Source organism: Cucurbita moschata, unplaced genomic scaffold (genome assembly GCF_002738365.1).
Source record: "Cucurbita moschata cultivar Rifu unplaced genomic scaffold, Cmos_1.0 Cmo_Scf00002, whole genome shotgun sequence".
Lineage (NCBI taxonomy): Eukaryota > Viridiplantae > Streptophyta > Magnoliopsida > Cucurbitales > Cucurbitaceae > Cucurbita > Cucurbita moschata.
Window position 1 is genome coordinate 5,271,286 of NW_019268518.1, and position 24,526 is coordinate 5,295,811.

General features: G+C 35.7%; 2 protein-coding genes across 12 annotated transcripts in view; both read left to right on the forward strand.

The window, feature by feature from the left end:
• The window catches only part of LOC111458823, a 3,756-nt gene extending 1,286 nt beyond the window's left edge, over positions 1-2,470 (forward strand). For 2 of the 5 annotated variants that reach the window (XM_023101647.1, XM_023101653.1), the window contains exons 2-3: positions 1,261-1,339; positions 1,474-2,470. In XM_023101647.1, the coding sequence (XP_022957415.1) occupies positions 1,314-1,339; positions 1,474-2,311 (864 nt within the window). In that variant the 5' untranslated portion in view covers positions 1,261-1,313 and the 3' untranslated portion in view covers positions 2,312-2,470. The remainder of the gene's footprint in view (positions 1-1,260; positions 1,340-1,473) is intronic. The other 3 variants (XM_023101673.1, XM_023101664.1, XM_023101681.1) reach the window with 3 other exon arrangements.
• Positions 2,471-3,827: 1,357 nt separating this feature from the next.
• Positions 3,828-24,526, forward strand: part of LOC111431324 (exocyst complex component SEC8-like) — a 38,522-nt gene continuing 17,823 nt past the window's right edge. For 2 of the 7 annotated variants that reach the window (XR_002708485.1, XM_023067924.1), the window contains exons 1-9: positions 3,828-4,198; positions 5,080-5,193; positions 8,973-9,185; positions 9,567-9,740; positions 12,576-12,680; positions 13,088-13,197; positions 16,725-16,865; positions 22,120-22,294; positions 22,415-22,521. Coding sequence is in view for 6 of the 7 variants with exons in the window: in XM_023067924.1 (XP_022923692.1) it covers positions 5,101-5,193; positions 8,973-9,185; positions 9,567-9,740; positions 12,576-12,680; positions 13,088-13,197; positions 16,725-16,865; positions 22,120-22,294; positions 22,415-22,521 (1,118 nt within the window). In the remaining variant the exon portion in view is untranslated. Of the gene's footprint in view, positions 4,199-5,079; positions 5,194-8,972; positions 9,186-9,566; positions 9,741-12,575; positions 12,681-13,087; positions 13,198-15,586; positions 15,687-16,724; positions 16,866-22,119; positions 22,295-22,414; positions 22,522-24,526 lie in introns of those variants that run through there. The other 5 variants (XM_023067937.1, XM_023067946.1, XM_023067970.1 and 2 more) reach the window with 5 other exon arrangements.

Sequence of the window (24,526 nt, forward strand, 5' to 3'; positions counted from 1 at the left end):
GGGGGGGGGGGGGGGGGGGGGGGATGGAATTGTTCATTCCCCCTCGTAAAAATAGTTCCAGTCTTTTACAGTTCTTTAAATTATGATCTTAAGGAAGTTTTGATAGATTCCAAACCTGTTAAGGCTCAGAATTAGGTTCTTTGTAATGTTAGTTTCTTAGGAAGTTCCCTTTATCTTTGGTACTTTTAGCTTCAGCTTCGGTTTAGTTCTCCGACCATCATTTGTTGTGACACTCTTAATCCACCGCTAGCAGATATTGTCCTCTTTGAGTATTCCCATAAAGGGCTTCTTCTCAAGGTTTTAAAACGCGTTTACTAGAGAGAGGTTTCCACATTCTTGTAAGAAATGTTTCGTTCCTCTCTCCAACCAATGTGAGATCTCACAATCCATTCCCTTGGGGGCCAGTCTCCTAGTTGGTATACTGCCTAGTGTCTGGTGGCTCTAATACCATTTGTAACAGCCCAAACCCATTGCTAGCGATATTGTCCTCTTTGGACATTCTCTTCAAGGGCTTCCCCTCAAGGTTTTAAAATGCGTTTACTAGAGAGAGGTTTCCATATCGTTATAAGGAATGTTCCGTTCCCCCCTCCAACCAACGTGAGATCTCACGTTGATCCTTAACAAGTTTAAAGAACATAGTTTGTCTGATCTTTTGTTAAATTCCTTGTCTCAAAAATCCAACCAAAGCTAAGTAGTTCCATCTGGTCCGAGTTTTGATGGTAATGGCTCATACTTTTGGACATTGTAATTGGAACTCAAAGCTCCCACAACGATTGTTATGCATTCCCTTCCCAAGATATCTTGAAAATACTTAATATTTGCCTTACCGTTTACGTAATAATGACAACTATAATGACCCAAGTCCACCGCTAGTAGATATTGTCCTCTTTAGGCTTTCTCTTTCTGGCTTTCCTTCAAGGTTTTTAAAACACGTTTGCTAGGGAGAGGTTTCCACACCCTTATAAAGAATGTTTCATTCCCCTCTCCAATCGATGTCGTTTCCCTCTAGTGGTGGGCTTGGGCCGTTAGAGTTTAGTCGAGTTATGTGGTAGATATTATGTTGGCTAGTCACGTCTGTAACGCGTGTATCAACCACGATTAATCCGACTACTCATACTTGTATGTGCTTAATTCATGAGTAAATCATTATCGCGAGATATTTGTTTCGGTTTATGTTATGGTTTCATTTTGCAACTGCCCACACAGAAGTTAGTGTATTAGAACAGAAAGGATTTGATTTGTTTTCTAATGTGAACATAGTCATTGGTTGTTGAGGACTGCCCAATGCCAAACGTAAGCAAGTCAGGCTAAGTATGGACGGCAAGGAGGAGATAAGAAGGTTTCCATTTTCTATAAATTCTAAGACTTGCACCAAATTTTTATTAGCTTAGTTCAACGATTTGTTGTTCATTTTCCATTTTTACTCTTTTCATTTCAATGGGCAATTACATCTGTTATGTTTCATAAACCCAGTGATGAACTGCCATTCACCTTTGAAAAGATGTATGGATTCTCCACAGTTGATGGCTTTGTGGAGATAGTCGAAAGCTCGGCCGAGATGATCAAGTATATCGCAAATGAACCGTCAACTGGGCTTTTCTACATTCAACAGCATACAAAAAACGCCGTTCCCAACATTCTCAATATGAAGAATAGTGTGGCGAACACGTCTCGTGAATCGACTTTGCACACTGAAGATTCGGAGGATTCGATCACGATGTTGAGGTCGATGAAAGAATGTGGATTTCCCATTGCTGATGAGATGATTAGAGACATCAAAAAGTCTCTTGCTGTTATGTCAGCCAAACAGCCAAGAAGAGGCTTGATCCGTAGTACTTATGGTATGCAGCCACCAGGGAGAGTAAGCACTTGGAGGTCAGCCACTTGGGGGCGAAGTGTGGCCATTGCCCCGCGCGATGACGATGGTGGTGGCTATATTTCAACGGTGTTCAAGTCAGCTAGAGAAACAGCGAGCAACTTTAAGTGGCCACAGCTCGACATCGTGGAAGATCTTGCACGAGTCGAAGTTCATAAGGCTCAGCCAGAACCTAACCAACCATCAGTTCTATCAGCTAGTTCTAGTTCTTCACAGCCAGATATGGACAGCGACGAGCTGCCTCTGTCTTGTCAAGTGAACGATGTGTTGCAATGCGACGATCGGGTTGATGTTGGTTTGGACACTGATGTAGTTTCGGTGTCCGATCGTTTTGACGATTTCAGGGCTGATAAAGAAGCAAAATTGAAAGATTGGTTGGAAGGGTCTGGCAGCTTGAATGATATAAGAGATTTGAGCGCAGGGAAAGGGCATTAAGATTGATATTGATGCGTTATTTAACTGTAAAAATGATGACATAAAAACCACTCAAAATACACTTTAATTCCATCATTGAAGAGGTGTATTTCTATAGCTTTGTAATGTGATGGTATTGGATTAAGGATTTGAGTTGAATCGTACATAGAAAGTATAAAGCACGAGTTCGTACGGAAGTAAAATAAAGTGGCTGAATGTATTGAAAAATTTATCGTTCGAGTGATTCTAAATTTGAGAACTAAATAGTGTATGGACGATTTCTTAATAAGCCGGGAATATTGATGTCATCCGGTACTAAATCTGGATGTCAAATCTCGATTCGAATCTCCATGAGTTGCCTAATGTCACAATTGCACTTTTTTTAGGCAGCAGACTTTGCAATTGTGCAACACTCATTCCCAACACTAAGTGAGTCAAACCAATTTGTATTCGTGTCGCCTACGGTTGGACAAGGTATGCAATTGTGCAACACTCACTCCCAACACTAAATGAGTCAAACCAATTTGTATTTGTGTCGCCTACGGTTGGACAACGTATGCTCAAGCCTCTTACTATGTTTGATTGTGCAACGCTCACTCCCAACACTAAGTAAGTCAAACCAATTTGTATTTGGGTCGTGTACGGTTGGACAACGTATGCTCAAGTCTCTTACTTATGTTTGATTGTGCAACGCTCACTCCCAACACTAAGTAAGTCAAACCAATTTGTATTCGCGTTGCCTACGGTTGGATAACGTATACTCAAGCCTTTGACCCTATTTGAGAATAAGGTTTAAAAAACCAATTTGTATTCGCGTCGACTACGGTTGGACAATGTACACTCAAGTTTCTAACCCTATTTGAGAATAAGGTTTTAAAAAACGGGGCAAAATTTTTTTTGAAAGCAAGTTTGAAAGTAAGAATTCTAACCCTGTTTGAGAATAAGGTTTTAAAAAACAGGGCTGGGAGATTTTTGAAAGCGAGTTTGAAAGTAAGAATAAAGTCGGGTCTAGACGTGATTCCTTTTATACAAAATCAAGGGAGAGGTTGACTACTAGTTAGACCATCTATAATACAAGGCCTAAACATGATTTGTGGTACAAACAGAAAATACAACATGAAATTAAATAAAGGGTTCGACGTGGCATGAGCATACAACCACAGGTAACACACATTGGACGAGCATAACCGTGATACTTAATAGTAGCAACACCTTCCAGTCCAGAGCCGACCACACTCACACTACGCTTAGATGGTTCGACAGGAATCTCGTCTTTGATCGTACAAGAAAAATACCCATGTGAAACCAAATAATTATAAGGCGTATCTAGTAAAGTATGGCCATGATCAATAAACATCTAGAAAATGGAAAACGAGATAACGTAAATATAACAATTTAATTATATAAATATTATTAATTGCCAACATAAATGTTAAAGTCGAAGTTTCAATAATAAAAAAAAAAAAAAGTAATATTAGTTTATTTATTAAGACGAACCCAAACCGTAAATACCACCAATAACTATATATATAACGCTTTAGGGTAAAATCGGCGGATCAACTCCATTTGCCTTCTTCATCACCGTTTCTCTGATTCTGAGCAAAATCAGAGCAATAATTCAACTTCTTCTCTGTCATCAGCATTCCGTAAGAGTTCTAGACTCGGCCCATCTCCGTCGTCGGCCGACGAATCAGCCCATCCAACCGCCGTGGCACTCAATCTGTAATCTCTCGCTCTCTTTCTTGATTGGGTTGTGCAGTGTCAATTGGTTCCCCTTCTGCGTCCATTAAAGCTGTCGGTTTCCGTGCTAGCAACATATTTCTGGCTGAATTATTTCTCTGTCTCTCATTGTCCTGCGTGATCTTATTTCTTCAGTCTTCCACATTTGGTCTATGTCTCTTGGTTAAGGTGTGTTCTCTTGATCTCGCTCAAGGTTGTTTCAATTATGTTGGGTTTAATGGGCGAGGATGCTGGTGATTTACATTTTGTCGGTATTTGATTGATGTTTTCTGAGAATTCTAACGCGGAGTCTGGTTTTTGGTTTCTGGGTGTATTTATTATTTTTAATGGTTTTAGTTGATGCAATCTGGTTTTTGGTTTCTGGTTGTATTATTAATTTTAATGGTTTTAGTTGATGCAATCATTTTTAATTTTTTTTGTGCGTTGAGCTTGCTATAATGCGTGTAAATATAGAAAATATAGGTCTCCGTTTTGCTTTCCCTCCCTTTGTGGTTGGTCATTGTCTACTGTAGTCTGCTGTACCTTTGGAATTGTGAAATTTACAGAGTGTTATTATTATTATTTCTGATATCCGTGGGTGGCCTAACTCCTACAACATTTGGCTGTCAAAAATTCGTAGGATTTTCTCTATAAGTTTGATCCCATTACAAAAAATGCTCATGTTAAGGAGGTATTTTGTCCTTAAATGGTTCAAGGTTTTACTATTTGTAAATTTAATTTAATAAATGAAATTAGTTTCTCAAATTAATTTCCTGCTGCATATTGTTATTTCCTGTAGATTTGCTTCTCAAGGGGGAGAGGAAAATTGTTATAATAGGTTGTTTTGCCCTTTCAGCTTGGTTTCTAGAATTAGTTGAATGACTTGAGTTGCAATTTAACAATTACCTGTTTGCTCTTTTCTATGTAAAGGCTTGAAATTTGAATTTTTTGTGATTTGACAGTCCCTCAAAATGCCTGCATTGGCCCAATTCGTTTTAGGAATGTTATTTGTGAATACTCTGCTGTTTTTCTTTAGTTCGTTGTTATAATAGGTTGTTTTTCTCTTTCAGCCTGGTTTCAACAATCAGTGAATGAGAGCTCTAACGATTACCTGCTTGCTATTTTTTAGGCAAAAGATTGAAATGGGAATTTTTGATGGCTTGCCAGTCCCTCCCGAGAAAGCAGTGAGTCCTCTTTTAGACGTGCATTATCATGTAGTTTCTTGGTCTATATGAGCTATGGTTCTTCATTCCTTCCACGATTTTTTATAATTGTCCATCAATTTTATCTTTATGTTTTTCCATGTCCAAATAAGGAAAAGTTTTTAACTCCATTGCCCCCTTTCCATTTCCACCTTTCTCTTTCAGTTTCAGTTTCAATTCAAAAAGGAAAAAAAGAAAGAAAAAAAAAAAAAAAAAAAGAAAAAAAAAAAAAAAAGAAAAAAAAAAAAAAAAGAAAAAAAAAAAAAAAAGAAAAAAAAAAAAAAAAGAAAAAAAAAAAAAAAAGAAAAAAAAAAAAAAAAGAAAAAAAAAAAAAAAAGAAAAAAAAAAAAAAAAGAAAAAAAAAAAAAAAAGAAAAAAAAAAAAAAAAGAAAAAAAAAAAAAAAAGAAAAAAAAAAAAAAAAGAAAAAAAAAAAAAAAAGAAAAAAAAAAAAAAAAGAAAAAAAAAAAAAAAAGAAAAAAAAAAAAAAAAGAAAAAAAAAAAAAAAAGAAAAAAAAAAAAAAAAGAAAAAAAAAAAAAAAAGAAAAAAAAAAAAAAAAGAAAAAAAAAAAAAAAAGAAAAAAAAAAAAAAAAGAAAAAAAAAAAAAAAAGAAAAAAAAAAAAAAAAGAAAAAAAAAAAAAAAAGAAAAAAAAAAAAAAAAGAAAAAAAAAAAAAAAAGAAAAAAAAAAAAAAAAGAAAAAAAAAAAAAAAAAAAAAAAAAAAAAAGGAAAAGCAAAAGGTCTTTGATGCGAACATGTATAAGATCATATTGGTGTACAGAAAGATATTTGGAGGTTTAATTTGTGTTTGAGTAATTGCTTGTAGCAAGTTCTATTCTCCTTCTGTACAGCTGGAAAAGTTCATCGATTAATAGCTTGAATCGTATTCTTCTCGTGATATTTAAATTACTTGGGATTCTTTTCCTTCACACATCATAAATTTTTTGTACTTGTATTATATTTTCTTTTCTTTTTTTCTTTTTTTCGCTCCTCTAGGAGTTTGTGTCTTTGAACATGTTGTCTTTTCCATTAGTCAATAAAATTTTGTTTCGTGTTACAAAAAAACTTGTAGCAAGTTTTAGAATATGATTAATTCTCCCGTACTTTTGATCCTGTGCATGTTGACTTGAGGTAGTCTTCTGAAGCAATGTGCAAATTCAACTCTTAAAATACTTCCTGGTTGTACGATAAAATGCAATGATTGAGAAGAATTTATTTAAATCAAGACATTTCAATCATGTAATATGAACTTCAAGGAAGATGAGTTTCATTTATTCTTAGATGGTTACGAATTGTGGGTGGATGATAATCAATAGTTATGGTGTTTTAATGTATTTTAAGATTTTTTATTTACTTCAAGGTTGCATTTACATAGTGACTAATTATGGTCATAAAGTATGAAGACTACCACTTTTCCTCACGGAAGGTCAAGGGTTTCATTTTGAGGCTACATAAAACCATGTATGTTGTCTTTGTAAAGTAGACTTGAAAAGTGTTGTAAAAAGAGCATTTGTGTTTTATTTTAGCCAAAGGCTAAGTTTCTATGCAATTCTATGTAGTCTAGGTTACATGTTTAGAATCATCAAGCTTGACTTGATCGATTTTGTTTGTGGAGTGATTGGAATCTCAAACAAGTGTTCTTGCCTTGAGATATTTGATCAACAAGGTAATTTGAATCTTATTTTCTCTTAGGGTGATTCCTTATCATTTTGAGGTTCTTGGATGTATTTAGATCTAAAAGTCTCAATAAGGTTGTTAAATCAAATTCTCAAGAGTTGCAACCATTTGGAATGAAATCAAATTGATTTGGGGGTTTTAGCATTTGTGAACTATGGGTTTGCATACCCATGGCATTTATGAGGGTTCTTAGATTCAACTGGCTAGTATGAAGGGTCATTGTCGCTAGTTAATATGGAGCTTCCAACAAGGACTGGATTCTTCTACCAAAATCCAATAACCGATACAAGGGGTCATGGGTTCCAATTACAAAATGCTGTAGGAAAGCCAAGAAGTCGAAAAATTTGAAGTTGGAAGAGATGACATTGTGTTTTGGAAAGGGGTCTTTCATAGGCTTTATATGGTGGAAAATTAAAAGATTTTCTCACCTCCCAATGCTGGTCAGTATCTTCTGCTTGATGGGACCTCAAATTTAGAAGGAATTATACTGAGCTGGAGATCCTTAAACTAAATAACTACTTGTTTGTCACAAATAAAATAGTTCATTTTTGAAAGGAATCTAATCCTCAACGATAGAGAAGACTGCAAAATGTGGACTGTTCAAGAAGAAGGTAAAAGTCCATGGTCAAGCTAGTTAAGTAGTACCTCTGACGTTATCAGCTGCTCCTCTGTTGACCTGATCTGGAAGTCTAAAATCCCTAAGAAGGTAAAATTATTTCTATGGAATTCACTCTGTTGAAACTAAACACTTACAACAGAATGCAAAGAAGAACGCCAAATTGGTTTGTCTCCTTTTTGGTTTGTGATGTGCAAAAAAAAGATGGGGAAGATAGTCAGTATTTGCTGTTCTTCTTCTCATTTGCTGCAAAGTATAGGTATAGGATCCTCAAAACATTCAATTTGTCATGTATCTTTCCCAAACACAGTTCGGTGGTTTGTTACAGATTATCTAGGGAACCTACATTGGTGGTCTTTCCAGAATTTTATGTACAATGCAGTGGCGGCCCTTTGAAAAATATGGAATAAAAGGAGTACGAGAACTTTTCGAGAGGAGAAGCTTTTAGGGATGGCTTTTGGAACTTCGTCAAGTTTCCCTCTTCATCTTGGAGCTCCCCAATAATGAATATTGTAATTACAGTTTTTCGTTGATGTATGCCAATTGGGAGTCTTTTATGTAATCCATTGGCTTTCAGGAATCTCTCATCTCCTCTTTTTGTATTTCCCATTGTGTTTTCTAAAATTATTAATACATGTCTTGTTTCATATCAGAAAAGTCAAAATTCAAAATTAATTACAATATTCAATTTGGAAGTCATGTAGTGACCCTTGCATTCTGTGTGGCAACCCCTCTTCTTTCATTATGATTTCTTTTCTTTGAGGGGTGGCAAGTGGGGTTATGAAGCAACTTGTAGTAAGTATCGAGGAGAGTGCGAGAGCTTAAAAGAGAGGCAGGCATCTTCCCAAGCAGTTGTATAAAAAACACATACAATCAAGGCTAATTAGATAAACTTAGTAATTATAAAAAGGCTTAGTAAAGGCTCGAACTATATACTGCGCTTGTACTAATATGTCCTCCCATATTTGGTGCATTCAGAGAGAAGTTGTTTGCAGAATGTTTATTTATTGACTTTATCATGGATTATTTTCCTAGTCGTTTTGCTGATGTACTTTCATCTTTTATTTTCTTAATTGTATTTGATATTGTAAGTAGTTCTTGGCTTTCTATGTGGGATTTGTTGCTCTCCCTTCTGGTATATCCATTCCTTTATTTTATCCATGTGTGTTTTCCATTCTGAGTAAAGAAAAGCATAAGACATACTTATTTGATACTACCTGAACATTTAACTACCCAACTGATGAAAATTTTCTAATTTTCCTAGCTAGCCTTCTGCTGAAATGATTTTTTTTTTTCTCTTGAACTGTATATGACTTGGGAGCCCAGTTTATTATATATATGTGTGTGTGTATATATATATATATATATCTGAGAGGAATAGTTTTGTTTAATATCAACCATCGAAATTGACATTTTCCTTGAGGACATATGCAAATTATCTTTCTATTTGTGTATTTATGTTAAATGCAGTATTTGAAGAATGAAATTGCAAGAGTAGATGAGAGTTGGGCTGCTGCACGGTTTGACTCACTTCCTCATGTTGTTCATATTCTAACATCTAAAGATCGTGATGGGGAGGCACAAATTTTAAGGGAGCAGAATGATGTTATTGAGGAAGTTGTGGATGAAGTGGTGCATACTTTTCACAGTGGTTTCAACAAAGCCATTCAAAATTACTCGCAGGTCTATTTAGACTTTTTTTTTTTACCTGCATGCTCCCTCTAATCCCTGATTTGTTGATAATCCTGAGTCATATTTTCTTTTAGCTGAACCCATCAGCAGCATAGAGATTTCCTTGGTCTAATAAGTATCTCGTTTCATTCATTAAAAAAATATCCAGTGTAATGATACTGGATTCTCCATGATTCGTTTTGTTGTAGAGCTCTCTGTAATTCGTTATACAATGCTTCAGAAGTTATTCCCCTGCTGTTTTGTATTTGTCGTAGAATTCTCCATAATTCGCTATAAAACTAAATCTTGTTCTAGGCTTTTCTTGCTGAGTGATGATGTAGGATTGACTGGGTGTAGACGATTTTTTAATTTTTTAATTTGATTTTTTTCCAGATATTGCGGTTATTTAGTGAATCTGCCGAGAGTGTTTCAATTTTGAAGGTTGATTTAGCTGATACCAAAAGAAGTTTCAGTGCCCGCAGTAAGCAGTTGCATCAGCTATGGTATCGTTCGGTTACATTGCGTCACATAATATCCCTTCTAGATCAAATTGAGGGCATTGCTAAGGTATGCCTCTAATTTTCTGGTTGTAAATGTGTACATCACCAACAGCATAGGAAAATCAACCTACTCAAAACAGGTGTGTCGAAAAAAATCTGTGCCCCCACTCCTTCCAAAATCCTCTCCCCTCTTCTGTTTTCACTTGCATCTATCCATCCGTTCTTAGCTTCCAACCAGATGATTATTAGCAGATTGTGCTTTGAAGTAATCATTCTTTTGAGAAATCATTTCCTATAAGGTTAGTTACTTGTTTTGTTTTGCATTTTGCGATATATGAGATTAAGAAGCTGTTGTATGTAAAATACATACTTTTAAGAATTGGTTGGTTCTCGGTCAGGGAAATTCGAGGTTGTTGTGTAGGCAACACTTTTTAAAGGTTTTGGTCTCAAGATGACGTTTTCTTTATTGAAGAAATGAAGCATAATTTGAGAATTCCTCTTTCAATCTCCCATGTACGTTGGTTTGAAAGTTCTTTGGTAGATTTCTTGCAGTCACCTGTGCATTCCAAATTCTTAAAGCAAGCAGAGATGAAACTGGTATTCCGCGTCTGGAAAAGCAATAAGTTCTCTCTTGGATAGTTTATAGTGTGTTGTTAGCGACCTTTGGGTGGAAGGAAGTTGATTCACATAAAAGCTGGTCTATTAAAAAAAGGATGGCTGATCTTTTTGGGAAATGCTAAAAGATTTCCTTGGAAAGTTCGATGGACGTCTTCAGTTAGATTCATCGAAGTGTTTGTTTGATGCACCTATGACTTCGTCTAGCTCTTTTGTTGGTAGTGTTGAAGGAAAAATCAAATCATTGCAGTTATATAGAGGTTGATGGATACACATTGTTCACGGCTTACCTCAGAAAGAAATTTAAGAGGTACCTCCTTTGGGTTGAAATGCTAAAGATGTGACAAATATGAATTTTGTGATTTGATGGTGGTGTCCAGATGATTTGCTCACAATTCTTGGAAAAAATCAAAGATGCTTTGGAATAGTATTTCCAAGTTAAGGTATAGATCAATCCATTCATGGCTGATAAGGCTTTATTGAAGTTGGATCATGTATTGACAGGACACGTTTTAATGGAAAATGAAGATTAGTTAGAGATTTCCATTTAAAACAAAAAAATTGGTCGAGAGGAAGCATATTCATCTAGATTTTGCAGAAGGATATGGAGGTTGGACCTCTATAAACAATTTACCTTTCACATATTGGGAGCTCAACACGTTTCAAGCAATTGGTGGATATTTTAGTGGCGTTATTAGTCTTTCTTCTAACACATCATATGACTGATTGTTCTGTAGCTTGTATTGAAGTCAAAAGGAACACTTGCGGTTTTCTTCTTCCCTAATCTGGAAAAATCAGCTTTTAATGAAGATGTTCGGGAGGAATCATGTTCTCGGCTTCTAATAACAATGCCAAATCAAGTCCATTCTTCAGCAAATGCGAATCAAGTATCCTCGGAAAATTGAGCTCCCAACATCCGATCACAATTAGATTTCTCCCTTCTTAGTTCAAATGTTGTTTTAACTAAAGGTGTCTTTGCCTCTTCCAATTTTTGCAGGTTCTCATGCGCTTTCATTACATTTTGATTGATTTGGATGGGAAATCTAACGTTAGTTTATGTAGTGGGGGACAGTCTCTCAACTCTTGGAACCTCAGAATTTTGGGGCTAATAATGACTGTTTTTTGGAGGACACTTATGGAGAGACTTTTGGTCTTCTTTTTCAAGATAATGAGAGTGAACTTTTAGTAAAAATTCAGCTACTTGTAAAACTCTTCCGGCAAGTACTTCTCCTCCGCCGCCAGCAATTACAAGCAATTTTTCCTCTTTAATTAATATCGCCAGCAATTCCCAATTGATTTTTAAAATGTATTTGAGTTGATTATTGTGAGTTTCAACAGTAAAAGTTAAATTGTGGAAACTAAAGGATCTGAGGATCATTCTGAAAGAACAGCTTGAAGAAATTTATTCAGCTTCATTGCCCAATTTTGGTATTAATTCAGGAGACCAAGATTGCACTTTCTGACTGAAAATTGATCAACTTCTTCGATTGATAAGACTTCTTGTTTCAAAAGAATGAGATTAGTTGTTTGACAATTCAAGGGTATCAATAGAATCTCGTATTTTTTCTGACCATTCACCTTTACTTTTGGAAGCTGGAAGTTTAAATGGAGCTTTGCATGTTTCGGTTTTTATATTTTGGTTGTTAGGGGCGGAGGTCAAATCTGGTTTTAAGTGGCCTTTCCTTGGGGAAATTATTGGAATTTATTTGCGTGAACATCTCAAAAGGTGTTCAATATAGCATTTATTTTGTCATTTTCCAGTGGTTTTAATATTCTGATTGGTTCTGAAATAAAATTCCGATTTAAGTGGCCTTTCACTGAGGAAGTTATTACGGCTTATTTTAATGACGTACCTTTAAAAGCTGCCTCGCTGGATGAGCTAGTGCCTGAGAAGTTTTTAATAATGCGTGAAGCATGTATAGTTTTATTATTCCCAGGCTGAGCTCTATTTGGTTGTAATTGCCTCTAGGTTCTTGATTTTTCTTTTTATTTCTCTATTTTAACTCCCTTTGGGAGTTTGTATCCCTTGAACATTTCCTTTTCATTATATCAATGAGAAGTTGTTTCTTGTTAAAAAGAAAACAAAAATGTTTTTATCACCAACAGTGGTTATCTGAAATCTGTAACTTGTTGAAAGCATATTATGAACGTGATCTTATGTTATAAATCATAATATTCTACCTTTGAAGGTCTTCTATTAAAAAAGGTGTTCAATTTTAGTCGAAAACTGTTGTCTTCATTCTGAATAGTTGTGGATAACATTATTTTCTTCTGAAACTTGTCTCAGGTTCCAGGGCGAATTGAAAAACTGATTGCAGAAAAGCAATTTTATGCAGCAGTTCAGCTACATGTTCAATCTGCATTAATGCTTGAGCGGGAAGGGCTTCAAACTGTAAGTTCACTCAGAAAACTTTACCTCCCAGCTTTTCTGGTGCCCACGGGAATATTTATGTTCATCACTTCCTTTCTGATGTGACATTACTCAGTGTTTGGTGGGAAGAATGAGAGGAGTGAAAAGGGATAGAGAGAAAAAGGGAGGAGAGAGTGGGTAAAGGGAGTTAATTTCTGTTACTTTATGAGAAGTGAACTGGATTAGGGGATAGTATCATGATTTGAAAATCTGAATCTAGGATTTAATAGAGTTATGCTCATTTCTTCCATCCCCCTGTTAGTTCTATTTCAACTTAATGGTCCAGAAGTTCCTCTTTTGGTTCCTCATGTTCACACATATAGTTGTTATTTCTAGTACTTGAAGGCTGATTTGCTTGTTCTATTGAGATGACACCAATTCACATGTAGGTTGGTGCACTTCAAGATGTACGATCGGAGTTAACGAAATTACGGGGAGTTATTTTTTATAAAGTTTTGGAGGATTTGCATGCACATCTTTACAATAAGGGTGATTACAGGTATTTCATTTATTTCTGTTCTTTTTTTGTTGGTTTGACGTCAACTTATTTGTAACTAGCATTACCTTGTGACTTGTGTTAATTTGTGAGTTGCAAACCAAATGATGGCATCATTACCGATTCTTCCTCCTTTTTTACCTACCCTTGTGGGTGTTTGTGCTGTGTATATATGATGGAGCTACTGGTCATTGATACTTTCTCCAGTTGTTGGCTGTGGTTCATTTTTTTTCAATAAATAAATGAATTATTTGTTTATTATTATTTCTTTAAAAAAATCAAGTTTTCATTGAGAGAAATGAAAGAATATACAAGGGTATACATAAGAAAAGTCCATCAACAAAAAAACACCTCAAATACTAGAACAAAATTCAATAATACAAGAACAAAATCCAATATTGAAGAATGAAGCCAAGCTGATACCACCTACAAAAAGTTCCATTAATAAACACTCACAAAGGTGAGTTGAATCTAGTTGCCTCCCAAAGCTCCTAACTTGATCTTTCAACCCTTCTAAAGATTCTACTATTCCTTTTAAGCTAAATGCCCTACAATATGGCAAAGAAGCAAGCCTGACACAAGACTATTTATGTAAAAAAAGGAGGGTTCAGAAGAACTTCCTTAAACATAAAGAAATATCCTCTCTACAAGCCCTAACAACTTTGAAGGTCTTGAAAAAATTACTCCAAATGAGCAAACAGAAGGGCACTCCCATAAGATGGTTGAGGTCCTCCCTTGCTTCTTGCAATAACACACCATCGCGGCTAGAGTTGACGAAATTACTACATTTATCTATATTACTAATAAAGACAAAATTATGAATTTAATCTTAAAAAGATGGAAATGAAAAGTACGTTACAATTTGTTGTAAATTCTAGTCAAAGTGCAATATTGTAATTTTGTGTCTTAGGATTTTATCTTCTTTTTATTTTGTATTCTCTTTGGTATGTGTTAAGATTTTGTGTAGAGTAAAAAATATTTTTATGAGAGTTGTCGTACCTTGTATTTATTCTGATATTTTGTATGGTTGACATTTGAATAAAATTCCAGAAACTTTATAGTATCAGATAAGGAGGTCTTGAGATTGAACGCTGTAATGTCATCTCAACCCGGTCTTGAGTTTGAACCCGTAATGTCATCCCAACCCCGTCTTGAGTTTGAACACTGTAATGTCATCCCAACCCCGTCTTGAGTTTGAACCCTGTAATGTCATCCCAACCCCATCTTGAGTTTGAACCCTGTAATGTCATCCCAACCCCATCTTGAGTTTGAATCCTGTAATGTCATCCCCAACCCCTGCGATACCATTTCATCCCCAGTTAACTCCAATTTCTACTTAATGGGTCTTCTACAAATTTTCAAACCCACTAGTGAGGGAGAGTGATGGAGTGTTGATATAATTAAATTTTCCACAACCTATCAATTTACGCTTTTGAGTTATGGTAAATTTATCATAGTTGCCGCCGCTCCCGTCATTACTGCTGTTGGAGCCCAACTACTGTTGTCAACTTCCTCTCCTCTGATTCCCTTGTGACGATCTTCTCCTTTTGAGCTCAGATTGCGAAATTATGAACTTTCTAAAATTGTGAAATTGTGAGAATTCATGATTGATGCTGACTCACGATTAAGACACTCACGTTTGACTTTGATGCCAACTCCTCCATCACCGAGCATGTTGTTTTTTCTTGAATATGTCATCTTCCAAATCAGTCGAACCAATCTCCAATGGTCAAGGGGGATATGATTCATCATCACTTGCCTATATCATAGGTCACAAACTGATTGGCCACAGCTGTATCTAATGTTCATAGTTAGTCATGATGTTCATATGTGGCAAGTATCTGAAATTCAGGAAGTGCAAAGTAGAAAATAACATGGCATATCGTGGTTAATTAATTCCATGACCAATGAGATGAGTGAAAATTTTCTTCTATATGGAACACCACATCAAATTTAGGACACCGTTAAAGAAACATACTCTAGTAAGGAGAACATTTCAAAATTGTTTCGAATAGAATCACGTGATTTTTGCCAAGGTGATCAATTTGTTGCTGAGTACTTTAGTACTCTCTCGTCATTGGCAATAACTTGATTTTATTTAAAGTCTATACATGGAAGTGTGCAGACAATACAACTCAAAACACGAAAAATTTTGGGCAATAGAGGACATCCAGAATTCTTCGTAGTTTAAACAATGATCTTGATGAATTTTGAGGTCTAGTAATGGGAACCAAGTCGTTGCCAACTCTCCGCAAACCTTCTCTGAAGTAAGGAGAGAGAAAGTAGGAAAAGTGTGATGGTGAGCAAATCAGAATTAGTCCCAACAATCTTGGAAGCCTCTATACTTGTCACTCATAGTTTTAACCTAATGGTACGATGTGGCAATAAGCAGAAACAAGAGAGACTTTGGTGTGAACATTGCAAAATGGTGGGTCATACAAAAAACACATGCGGGAAGATCTATGGGAAGCTTGCCAAAGGGACTGGAACAGGTTCAGTTAGATTACTCAAAATTTATATCTTAACACTATATTACATGGGCTAGATTGAGATTGTAATGTACTTTTAACCAGTAAATTGACGGGTGATCTTAAATTTGTGACTAAAATTTATCCGAACTTATATGTTTCCTCATGAGTTAAAATCGGGGAAGATGATTGGTTAGCAAATAACTTTTACTTTTTTGGAAATGGAAAACAAAAAATTGAAAACATAAAACAAAATGGTTATCAAACAATTATCAAACTGTCTCTTAATGTTCAAACTAATTCTTGATTTCACCTTCTTTATTGAATTTAAAGATTGAGACTTAAAAGGCGCATTACTCAATCATTGTTCTTAACGGCTTATTGTTGGTACAAACAATTGTGTGCTCAAACCATATTTGAGATAAACAAATGAGATGCTATTTTTATGTTTGCTATTTTTTTATTTTATGTAGAAATTCTTATCCTGTTTTTTATAATTATTATTTTTTTTTGTTACTCAATGAAATATTTGTTTTGTCCTAGTGGATTTCCTTTTTATAACTCAACTGATGGACTCTAGGTTATTTTTGCCCTCTCTTTTGTAATATTCTTTCTTCTCCGAAAAGAGAAAATAAAAAATCTACCCAGCCCTCAGGCTGTCCTTGTTGTCTGGTTTGAATACACATTTTAAATTTTCTTATAAAAAAACTGGCGAAGTATTTTATTTCTCTGAAAGTAAACTTTCCTTTTGGATTGTCATTTTTTATGAATCCCCTTTTTAATGCTTGGGAGCACCTTATCTCCTGTCATTTTTTATGTAACCCCACTTTTTGATAATGAAATGCTCGCTGTCACTCATCACAAAGGGAAGTTTGGAACGGCTAAATTCATTAAGGTGCTTTGGGATTTCGGCGACTTGAATTATGTCAGATCTCAGAATGCTGGCACCTTTGTTAGAGTAAAGAAAAATAAAAAAAGGAACCATGGGGCTGTGTAAACATATAGGCTAACATTTTGTTTTTGTTGATGCAAGTTTGCTACTAATCTAATACTTTTCTGCAGTTCAGCAGCCTCAAAGATGCTGGAAACGGACAATGAAGTATCAACTGCTGAAGCTATTGCTTTGGCATTGAATAGCTCACAATCTGTGTCTCGAAGAACGAGGTCACAGAGCAATCAGTTTGGCATTCATGTAGATAACGGGTAAGAGTTTCTGAAACTTCTTGAACTTTTTTTTCTCCTTGGGACTTCCTCATCTGTTGCTTTACTACTTTTACCTTCCCAATTGAAAGTAATGATTTTCCCCACGGTCTTGATTAGAGCTTTCTATAATTTATTTGTTCATTCTGTAAATTTGATATTTTTTCAGAAATCTTGATTTAGCCTATTTTGATGGCTACCACATTATGACTGATGTGGAAAATTACACTTCGTCATTGATTTCATAATCTTGAAAAATTTGTTTTATGTTGTCCTTGTTTCGTACAATGTAGTATTATTAATCAGTATGTTCTTGTGGGCTGCATTATTATTGTATTTGAAAGCTTACACTACATCACAAACTTGGTGGGGCTCACATAGAGTGAGGAAACATGACCGCCAAAACAATGAGCTACCTACGAAATCTCATTGGGTTACATTATAATTGAGAAAGTAGTATCTAAGGATTTATTTAGATTTATTGTATCTAGTATCTAGGGACTTAGTTAACTTTTTGTATTATAAAAAGGGCATGCACTTCTCTGAAATAATAATGAAATGTCAGGATAATTTGGACTTATGGTATTAGAGTTTTTTCTATTTTGAAAAATCTGATTATAACCAAGCCCTAATCCAATGGTGAAGCCTCCATAGCTACCGATCATCCACTATAATCAAGTTTCATTCGCAACCTTCCTTGCTGCCGTCAAAATCTTCATTTGACAAAATCGTCTGCCTTTATCACTCAAATCAGACTCTGTCTGTTCCACAAGCCCACCAAAGTTCCATCAAGCCCACCAACGTCCACCAATTGTTTGTGATCCATCCATTTGTGGGTTGTTTCATTCGTTTGTGATCCATCGGTAACACCATGCATACCAACGTCCACCAATCAACATAATCAAAATCCAGCAAACCCACCAAGCAACGTATCCTTTAACCCATCCGATTGTCGTACCGAATCACCATGCATACCAATGTCAACCAATCAACATAATCAAAATCCAGCAAACCCACCAAGCAACGTATCCTTTAACCCATCCGATTGTCATACCGAATCAACGGAAAAAACTTTCTCAAATTGTATCAAATCTAGCAGACATATCTTAGGGAAAATGAAAAACATCGACACCTCATTGGACCAGGACCGGCAAAGACAGGTCCTGGATTTACTGCATGGGATTAGCAAGACTTCATGATAATGTCATGGCTTTTGGATTCTATGAAGCCATCCATTAGTGGTACATGTATGTTTTTACGGAACACACAAGGCATATGAGGTTTCATTCATCACACTTACTCACCTACTCTAGGGCTAGAGATGCTGCTCTGATCTATGAAATCAAGATCATGACTGGAGCCATGAACCAAGAAGGAAAAATTGTCATTGAATGTCCCAATGCCTTGCCAATATTGTGCAGGAACTCGATTATTATCAGGCATTTAAGATGAATTGTTTTGTCGATAATTCTAAAACATTTTTTTTTTGAAGCAAATCGTGTTTATGATTTTTTGGCATGTCTTAACAACGAATTTAACCAAGTTGTGTACAAATCATTGGAAAAGAGGAAACACCATCTCTAGAAGAAACAATTTCCCTTATTTGAGCAGGAGAGAGCAAACGGTGCCTTATGCTTGAATAAATAACTCAGTTTAGAAGTACCGATTGTTGTCGTAGAGAAATATAGAAACAACAAAAGAAACTACCGATGGAAGAGTAACAAAGACAATTTATGGTATACTCATGACAAGAAACCACAACACACGAAGGAGAGTTGTTGAAAATTGAACGGGAACCTCCTAGCCATGAATGGGGAAATTGGGGAGGCTCACAGAATCGTTGTTCGGAAAACGAAGGAGAAATGTCACATGACCCCTCACTTATATAAATGCTTAAGAGATGAGTCAGGTTAATTCTTGGATTATAGATTTCGGTACAATTGATCACATGACCCCTCACTTGCTATATTTTAAAACATATAAATTGTGCCCGGGTAATCGAAAACTTACCATGACAAATGAAACCTGTGCCACCATTGCAGGAATAAGCGATAAATTCATTTCTTGATCCCTTATACTAAAAAACGTCCTACACGTCCAAAACTATCTAATATTCTCATTTCCATACTAAAGCTTAACCATGACAGCCATTGTGGTGTTATTTTCTCCTTGTCATATTGTGTTTTTCGAGATCAGACCTCGAAATGGACGATTAGACTTGGTATGGAATTGAATGGCCTATATTGCTTACAATTACCCGAGAGAACAACTAGCTCTGCATTTGTGTCATTTTTTAGCTCCTCTAATAAAGAAGTGATTTGATTACATCACTTTCTCATTGGTCATCCCTCCTTTCGAGTTTTGAGAATTATGTTTCCAGATTTGTTTCAAGGATTCCAAGTTTCTGGTTTTCATTGTGATGCATGCAAATTTGCCAATCGTGTATCTTTTTCCATTAGTCAACAAAAATTCTACTCCTTTTCATTTGATTCATAGTGATATACGGGGACCCTCAAAGGTTCCAAATATCTTCGGTGCTCATTGGTTTCTCTCATTAATCGATGATTGCACTCAAATCACGTCTATTCCTTCTCAAACAACAATCAGATGTCAGTAATATTATTCTTGCCTTCCAATCAATGATTTAGACCCAATTTAGAGTCAATATCAAAACATTTCGTCCTGACAATGCTAGATATTACTTCAATAAAACCTTGTCCTTATATTTTCGATCTCAAGACATTATCCATAATTCTTGGTGTGTTATTACACCACAGAAAAATGGAGTGGTCAAAAGGAAAATTGGATACCATTTAAACACTACCCGCTCATTGCTTTTTTCTTGGAAACATGCCAAAAACTCAGTGGGGAGAAGACATTTTTTTATTGCATCTCACATGATTAATCGTTTCCCACCTTGTGTCCTGAATAATCTAAGCCTAATAGAAGTCCTCAACTGACTTTATCCTCACTTTCAACTATCAAATGACCTCACACCTTGCATATTTGGGTGCACCGCCTTTGTTCATGTTCACAACACTTAGAGAAGTAAACTTGATCCAAGAACAATAAAATCTGTCTTTTTAGAATGTTCTTCGACATCAAGGGGTACAAATGTTACAACCCTACAACTAGGAAGTCTTACACTTCAAGTGACATTCACCAAGCATAAACCATTCTTCTCTAAACCCTCTCTTCCGGAGGAGAACATAGAAATTGAAGAGTCCTTGGGAAACTATTTAACTGCTAGACACACTAAATAACCAACACATAGAACCAACTATTGAGTCCAAGCCTGCTATCGATTTTAATTATGTGTCCACTCATACTACCTTAGAGCTACCATAGAGTTACCAACTGAACCATATGTACCACCTCCATTGTCAAATCCATTATTCTCTTAAATATATGTTAGAAGGAAAGTTAGTTAAGAATCGATGCAAGTCCAAACATCTGACTCCATTGAAATTGAAGATGCAACACATGTACTAATAGATGATAGACTCATAGCTCCTTGAAAACCCACTAGAGAATGTACAGAAGACTCTTATACCCTTTATCAAACTATATCTCTCTTGGAATACCATCCCCTTCACACAAAAGTTTTATTTAGTCTAAATTTAATTGTTATAACTAATACAATTTCTAAACCTTTGTCCAAAAAAGAATGGCAGAATGCTATGAGGGAAGAAATGCATGCTTTAGAAAAGAATAACTCGTGGGAAGTCATGGATAAGCCAAAAGGAAAAAATATAGTTGGGTTTAGGTGGCTTTTTATAGTGAAGTATAAGGTCGATGGAACGTTGGAAAAGTATAAGGCAAGGTGAGTAGCTTCTAGTGTATGTAGATGACATCATTGTCACTGTAGATAATGAAATGAAGAAGAAAAAATTGAACTTAGAAGGAAATTAATGAAAGAATGTGAAATAAGAGAACTTGGAAGACTAAAGTACTTTCTCGTTTTGAAGTAGCATACTCCACTCAAGACATTTTCATATTACAACAAAAATATGTGATGAATTTATTTATGGAAATAGGGAAATGTGGATGTAAACTTGCACCGATGCAAACGGATCCACATTAGAAATTGGGAGAGTAAAAAAGAGGAACCTGCAGCGAACAGAGAAATGTACCAGAGGCTAGTGGGGAAGCTTATATTATCTAACTCATTCTTGACCAGACATAACATACTCAATGAGTGTAATTAGCCAATTCAAGCATGATCTCTAGAAGCCTCTTCAGGCAAAGTATAGAGTGTTACTTCAAAAAAAGGATTTTTGTTCAAATGAAACAATTTTCTTGCATTGGAAGCTTACACCGAGACTGACTATGTTGGATTGGTAGTGGATAAAAGATCTACTACGAGGTATTATACATTTCTTTGAGGTAATTTGATAACATGGAGTAAAAAACAAAATGTGGTGGCTATTTCATTTACCGAATCAGAATTTTGAGCTATTGCATAAGGTCTATGTGATCTCTTATGGTTGAAGATAATCCTTGATAACTTACAAATTAAGGGAATCAACTATCAATATTGCACATTATCCTATTCAACATGATAGAATAACATATATTAAACTTGATCGACATTTTATCAAGGAGAAACTCGACAAGTGGATAGTGTGCATTAGTTATTGCCCTCATAGCTTCAACTAGTAGATATACTAACAAAAGGACTTCACGGCTCAATGTTTCATGCATTAGTATTCAAGTTGGGAACGAATGATATCTATTCCTCAGCTTGAGGGAGAGTGTTGAAGGAATAACCTTGATTTAATGATTATTTGAGTAATTCCTAGCCTTAAATTGAGAGATACTTGTGTAATCTCATTAAATAAGGAGAGTAGTATTTAGAGATTTATTTAGATTTATTGTACCTAGTATCTAGGGTTTTAGTTAACTTTTTGCTTTATAAAGGGGGCATGGACCACTATGAAATAATAATGAAGTGTAGCAAGATAATTTAGACTTGCAACATTATCGTTAGGGCCTTCTTTCACATCATCATATGCAAAGACTGGTCGCTTGTCTGCCATTCCATAGACCAAGCAATCTATCCTTCAATCTAGGGTTTTCTTACACAATATCATTTATTAAACTTTTTTAGGATTGTAAAATTGCATTTAGATGAACAAAGATCATTAATATGTGCCCCTATCATTATAATGCAACATTAATTTTCTGAATTAAATGTTGCTGATATCCATGAAAGAATGATGTTATTTTCATTTATTTTGTCTTGCCTTGTTTCCAGGTCATCGTTCGATGGCCACGAGGAAGGTAGTATTTCGGATTTAAATGATGATGCCTCAGACAGTCAGCCAACTTTTGCAAGGGTCAATGGTGGAGATGGTGGGTTGAAGGAGGCGAAACCGACTACACGTCAATTGCCAAAATGGCTTTCAAATTCCATTCCAGATGAATTTCTAGTATGAAATATTCATTATCTTATCATTTGTAAAAAGGATAAGAGCTTTCTTGTCGGCTTACAGTTTGATCCTATAACTTTTCCCTCGACTCCGTGGCTGAATTTCTATCAACTTTTGTAGGAAACAATAAAGAAGCTTGATGCTCCGCTTCATGTTAAGTATTTGCAGACCATGATTGAGTGTCTGTGTATGCTTGGCAAAGTTGCTGCTGCTGGTGCTATCATATGGTTTGTTTCTTGTCCAACTCTTAATTTGATGCTTTTGCATTAGCAGCATGTGAAAGAAATCCTACTATTGCTATTATTGCAAATCTTTTCTTAGGAGTTTGGTTTTTTTATTTTAATATGTAGAAATATCAACACGAATATTAAAAAAGGGAAGCCCCTCGGGGTTACAAAAAGGCTCTCTTAAATTGGTATCAAAGGTCTCTTAAATTATTATAAAAGAGTCTTAACTATAAGGTGAAAAGTCTACCTTTTCTTTATCTCGGTCTTCCTTTAGGTGGTCATCCTAAGTCATCATCCTTTTGGCAACCTGTGATGAATAAAATTCTCAAGAAGCTCGATAGATAGAAGTATTTTAATCTATCACATGGTGAGCATTTAACTCTTCAACTCATTTCTATCTACGACTGACAATAAAAATAGAGCTCTCCTCACCATATGGCTTTGGCAGTTCCATAACTCCGGCTCAGGTCTCTTGGAAAAAGTTCATTAAGTGCCATTACAATCTGCCCAACCTTAGTCGTGTGTTCAAAATTGTTCATACTTTGTCCAAAGGGTGTCTTCACTCAAATGTAACAATCAGCCTTGTTGTGGTCTCCCCCCATACAGCTCAAGTAGTTGCCGTTCAACAGAAAATTGGGTGGAAATATGATTCTAATGGATTTACAGTCAAGGTGAGTTAGTTGATGGGTTTAAGGTGGGAGAAAGTTACCGTTATTATTTTTTCTATAGCCAAATCAAATAGAGGATTGTCGATCAGGTTTTTCTCGAGTAATCTAAGAGCAAATGTCACCCTTACGAGAACTAGATACTGTTCATGGATATGGAACTTCAAAACACTATCATATAATAGTTCGGTTTGGGAATATTTAGTTATTGATGCCCAACACCGTGGCTGTTTCTTCAATGTTGATGCTAGTTTCATATTAGAAAATGTCAAACATTTTGTTCCGCCATAGGATTACAAGAGTTCTTAATCAGACAATTGAAGCCAATCAAGCGACAAAGAAGAAAAAAGTAAAGGTACACTTTCGATAGTCTCATGGTAATGAAATCAAGGGATGGTTCTAAATCTTATTTATAGCGTGATTTTTGGTTGGGCTCTGGTTACCTTGATCTCAAATTCCCTAGACTCTTGCATTATCCTGTCACTAGGACATCAACACTTGTGAGTTTCCTTAAGAAGGCATATTAGAGGCCGAGATGCCAGCCGACTGGAACACTTTTACCGCCATCCTTCAGAGAAACAGGCCCTAACCTGACCACCTGGCTTGGATTCTAGAGAGATGACATTTCTCTGTCAAATCTTTGGTGGAACTCTCAACTAATGAACAATCTCTGCCCCACTTTTGCAGGACTTTCTGGACTGCAAAGCTCCCCCAGAAAGTGTAAAGCTTTCCTCTGGTCTTTTTTTTTGGGTGCTATCAACACCGCATATAAACTTCAAAAGAAAAATCCCACTAGAGCTCTCTATCCCATTTGGTGCTCCTTTTCCAAGCGTAGTTGGGAGGATATGAAGCACTTGTTCATATCCTGCCCATTCGCTTCCCAGTTTTTGTCTTCCTACTACAAAAATTTCAACATTCCTTGGATCTAGCATGGAGAATTTAAGGCTGCTATGTCCACGTACTTTGTGGCTTCTTTCTATTGGTGCTATTTGGCTAGAAAGAAACAGGCATGTCTTTTTGTGGCACAGAGCACTCCTTTAATCAAAGGAATATGTCAACTTGTTAACTAGTTTACGGCTCCATGGGCTTTCATATCAAAATTATTTTGTAATTGTCCTTTTACTTAGATTCAAGCAAACTGCCAGTGCTCTTATATAAGCTTCCTCTGCTTGTACTATTTGCCTCTTATCAGTAATAAAAAGAACTTTATTTTTTTATGTAATTCTCCATCTGGTTGCCTAATTTTTTACTAACTCGTTTACTGTTTACTGTACAGCTAGTATAATTGGGTACTAGTTGGCAGGATTAAAGTTGGGATATAATTCAGGACAAGAGAATTT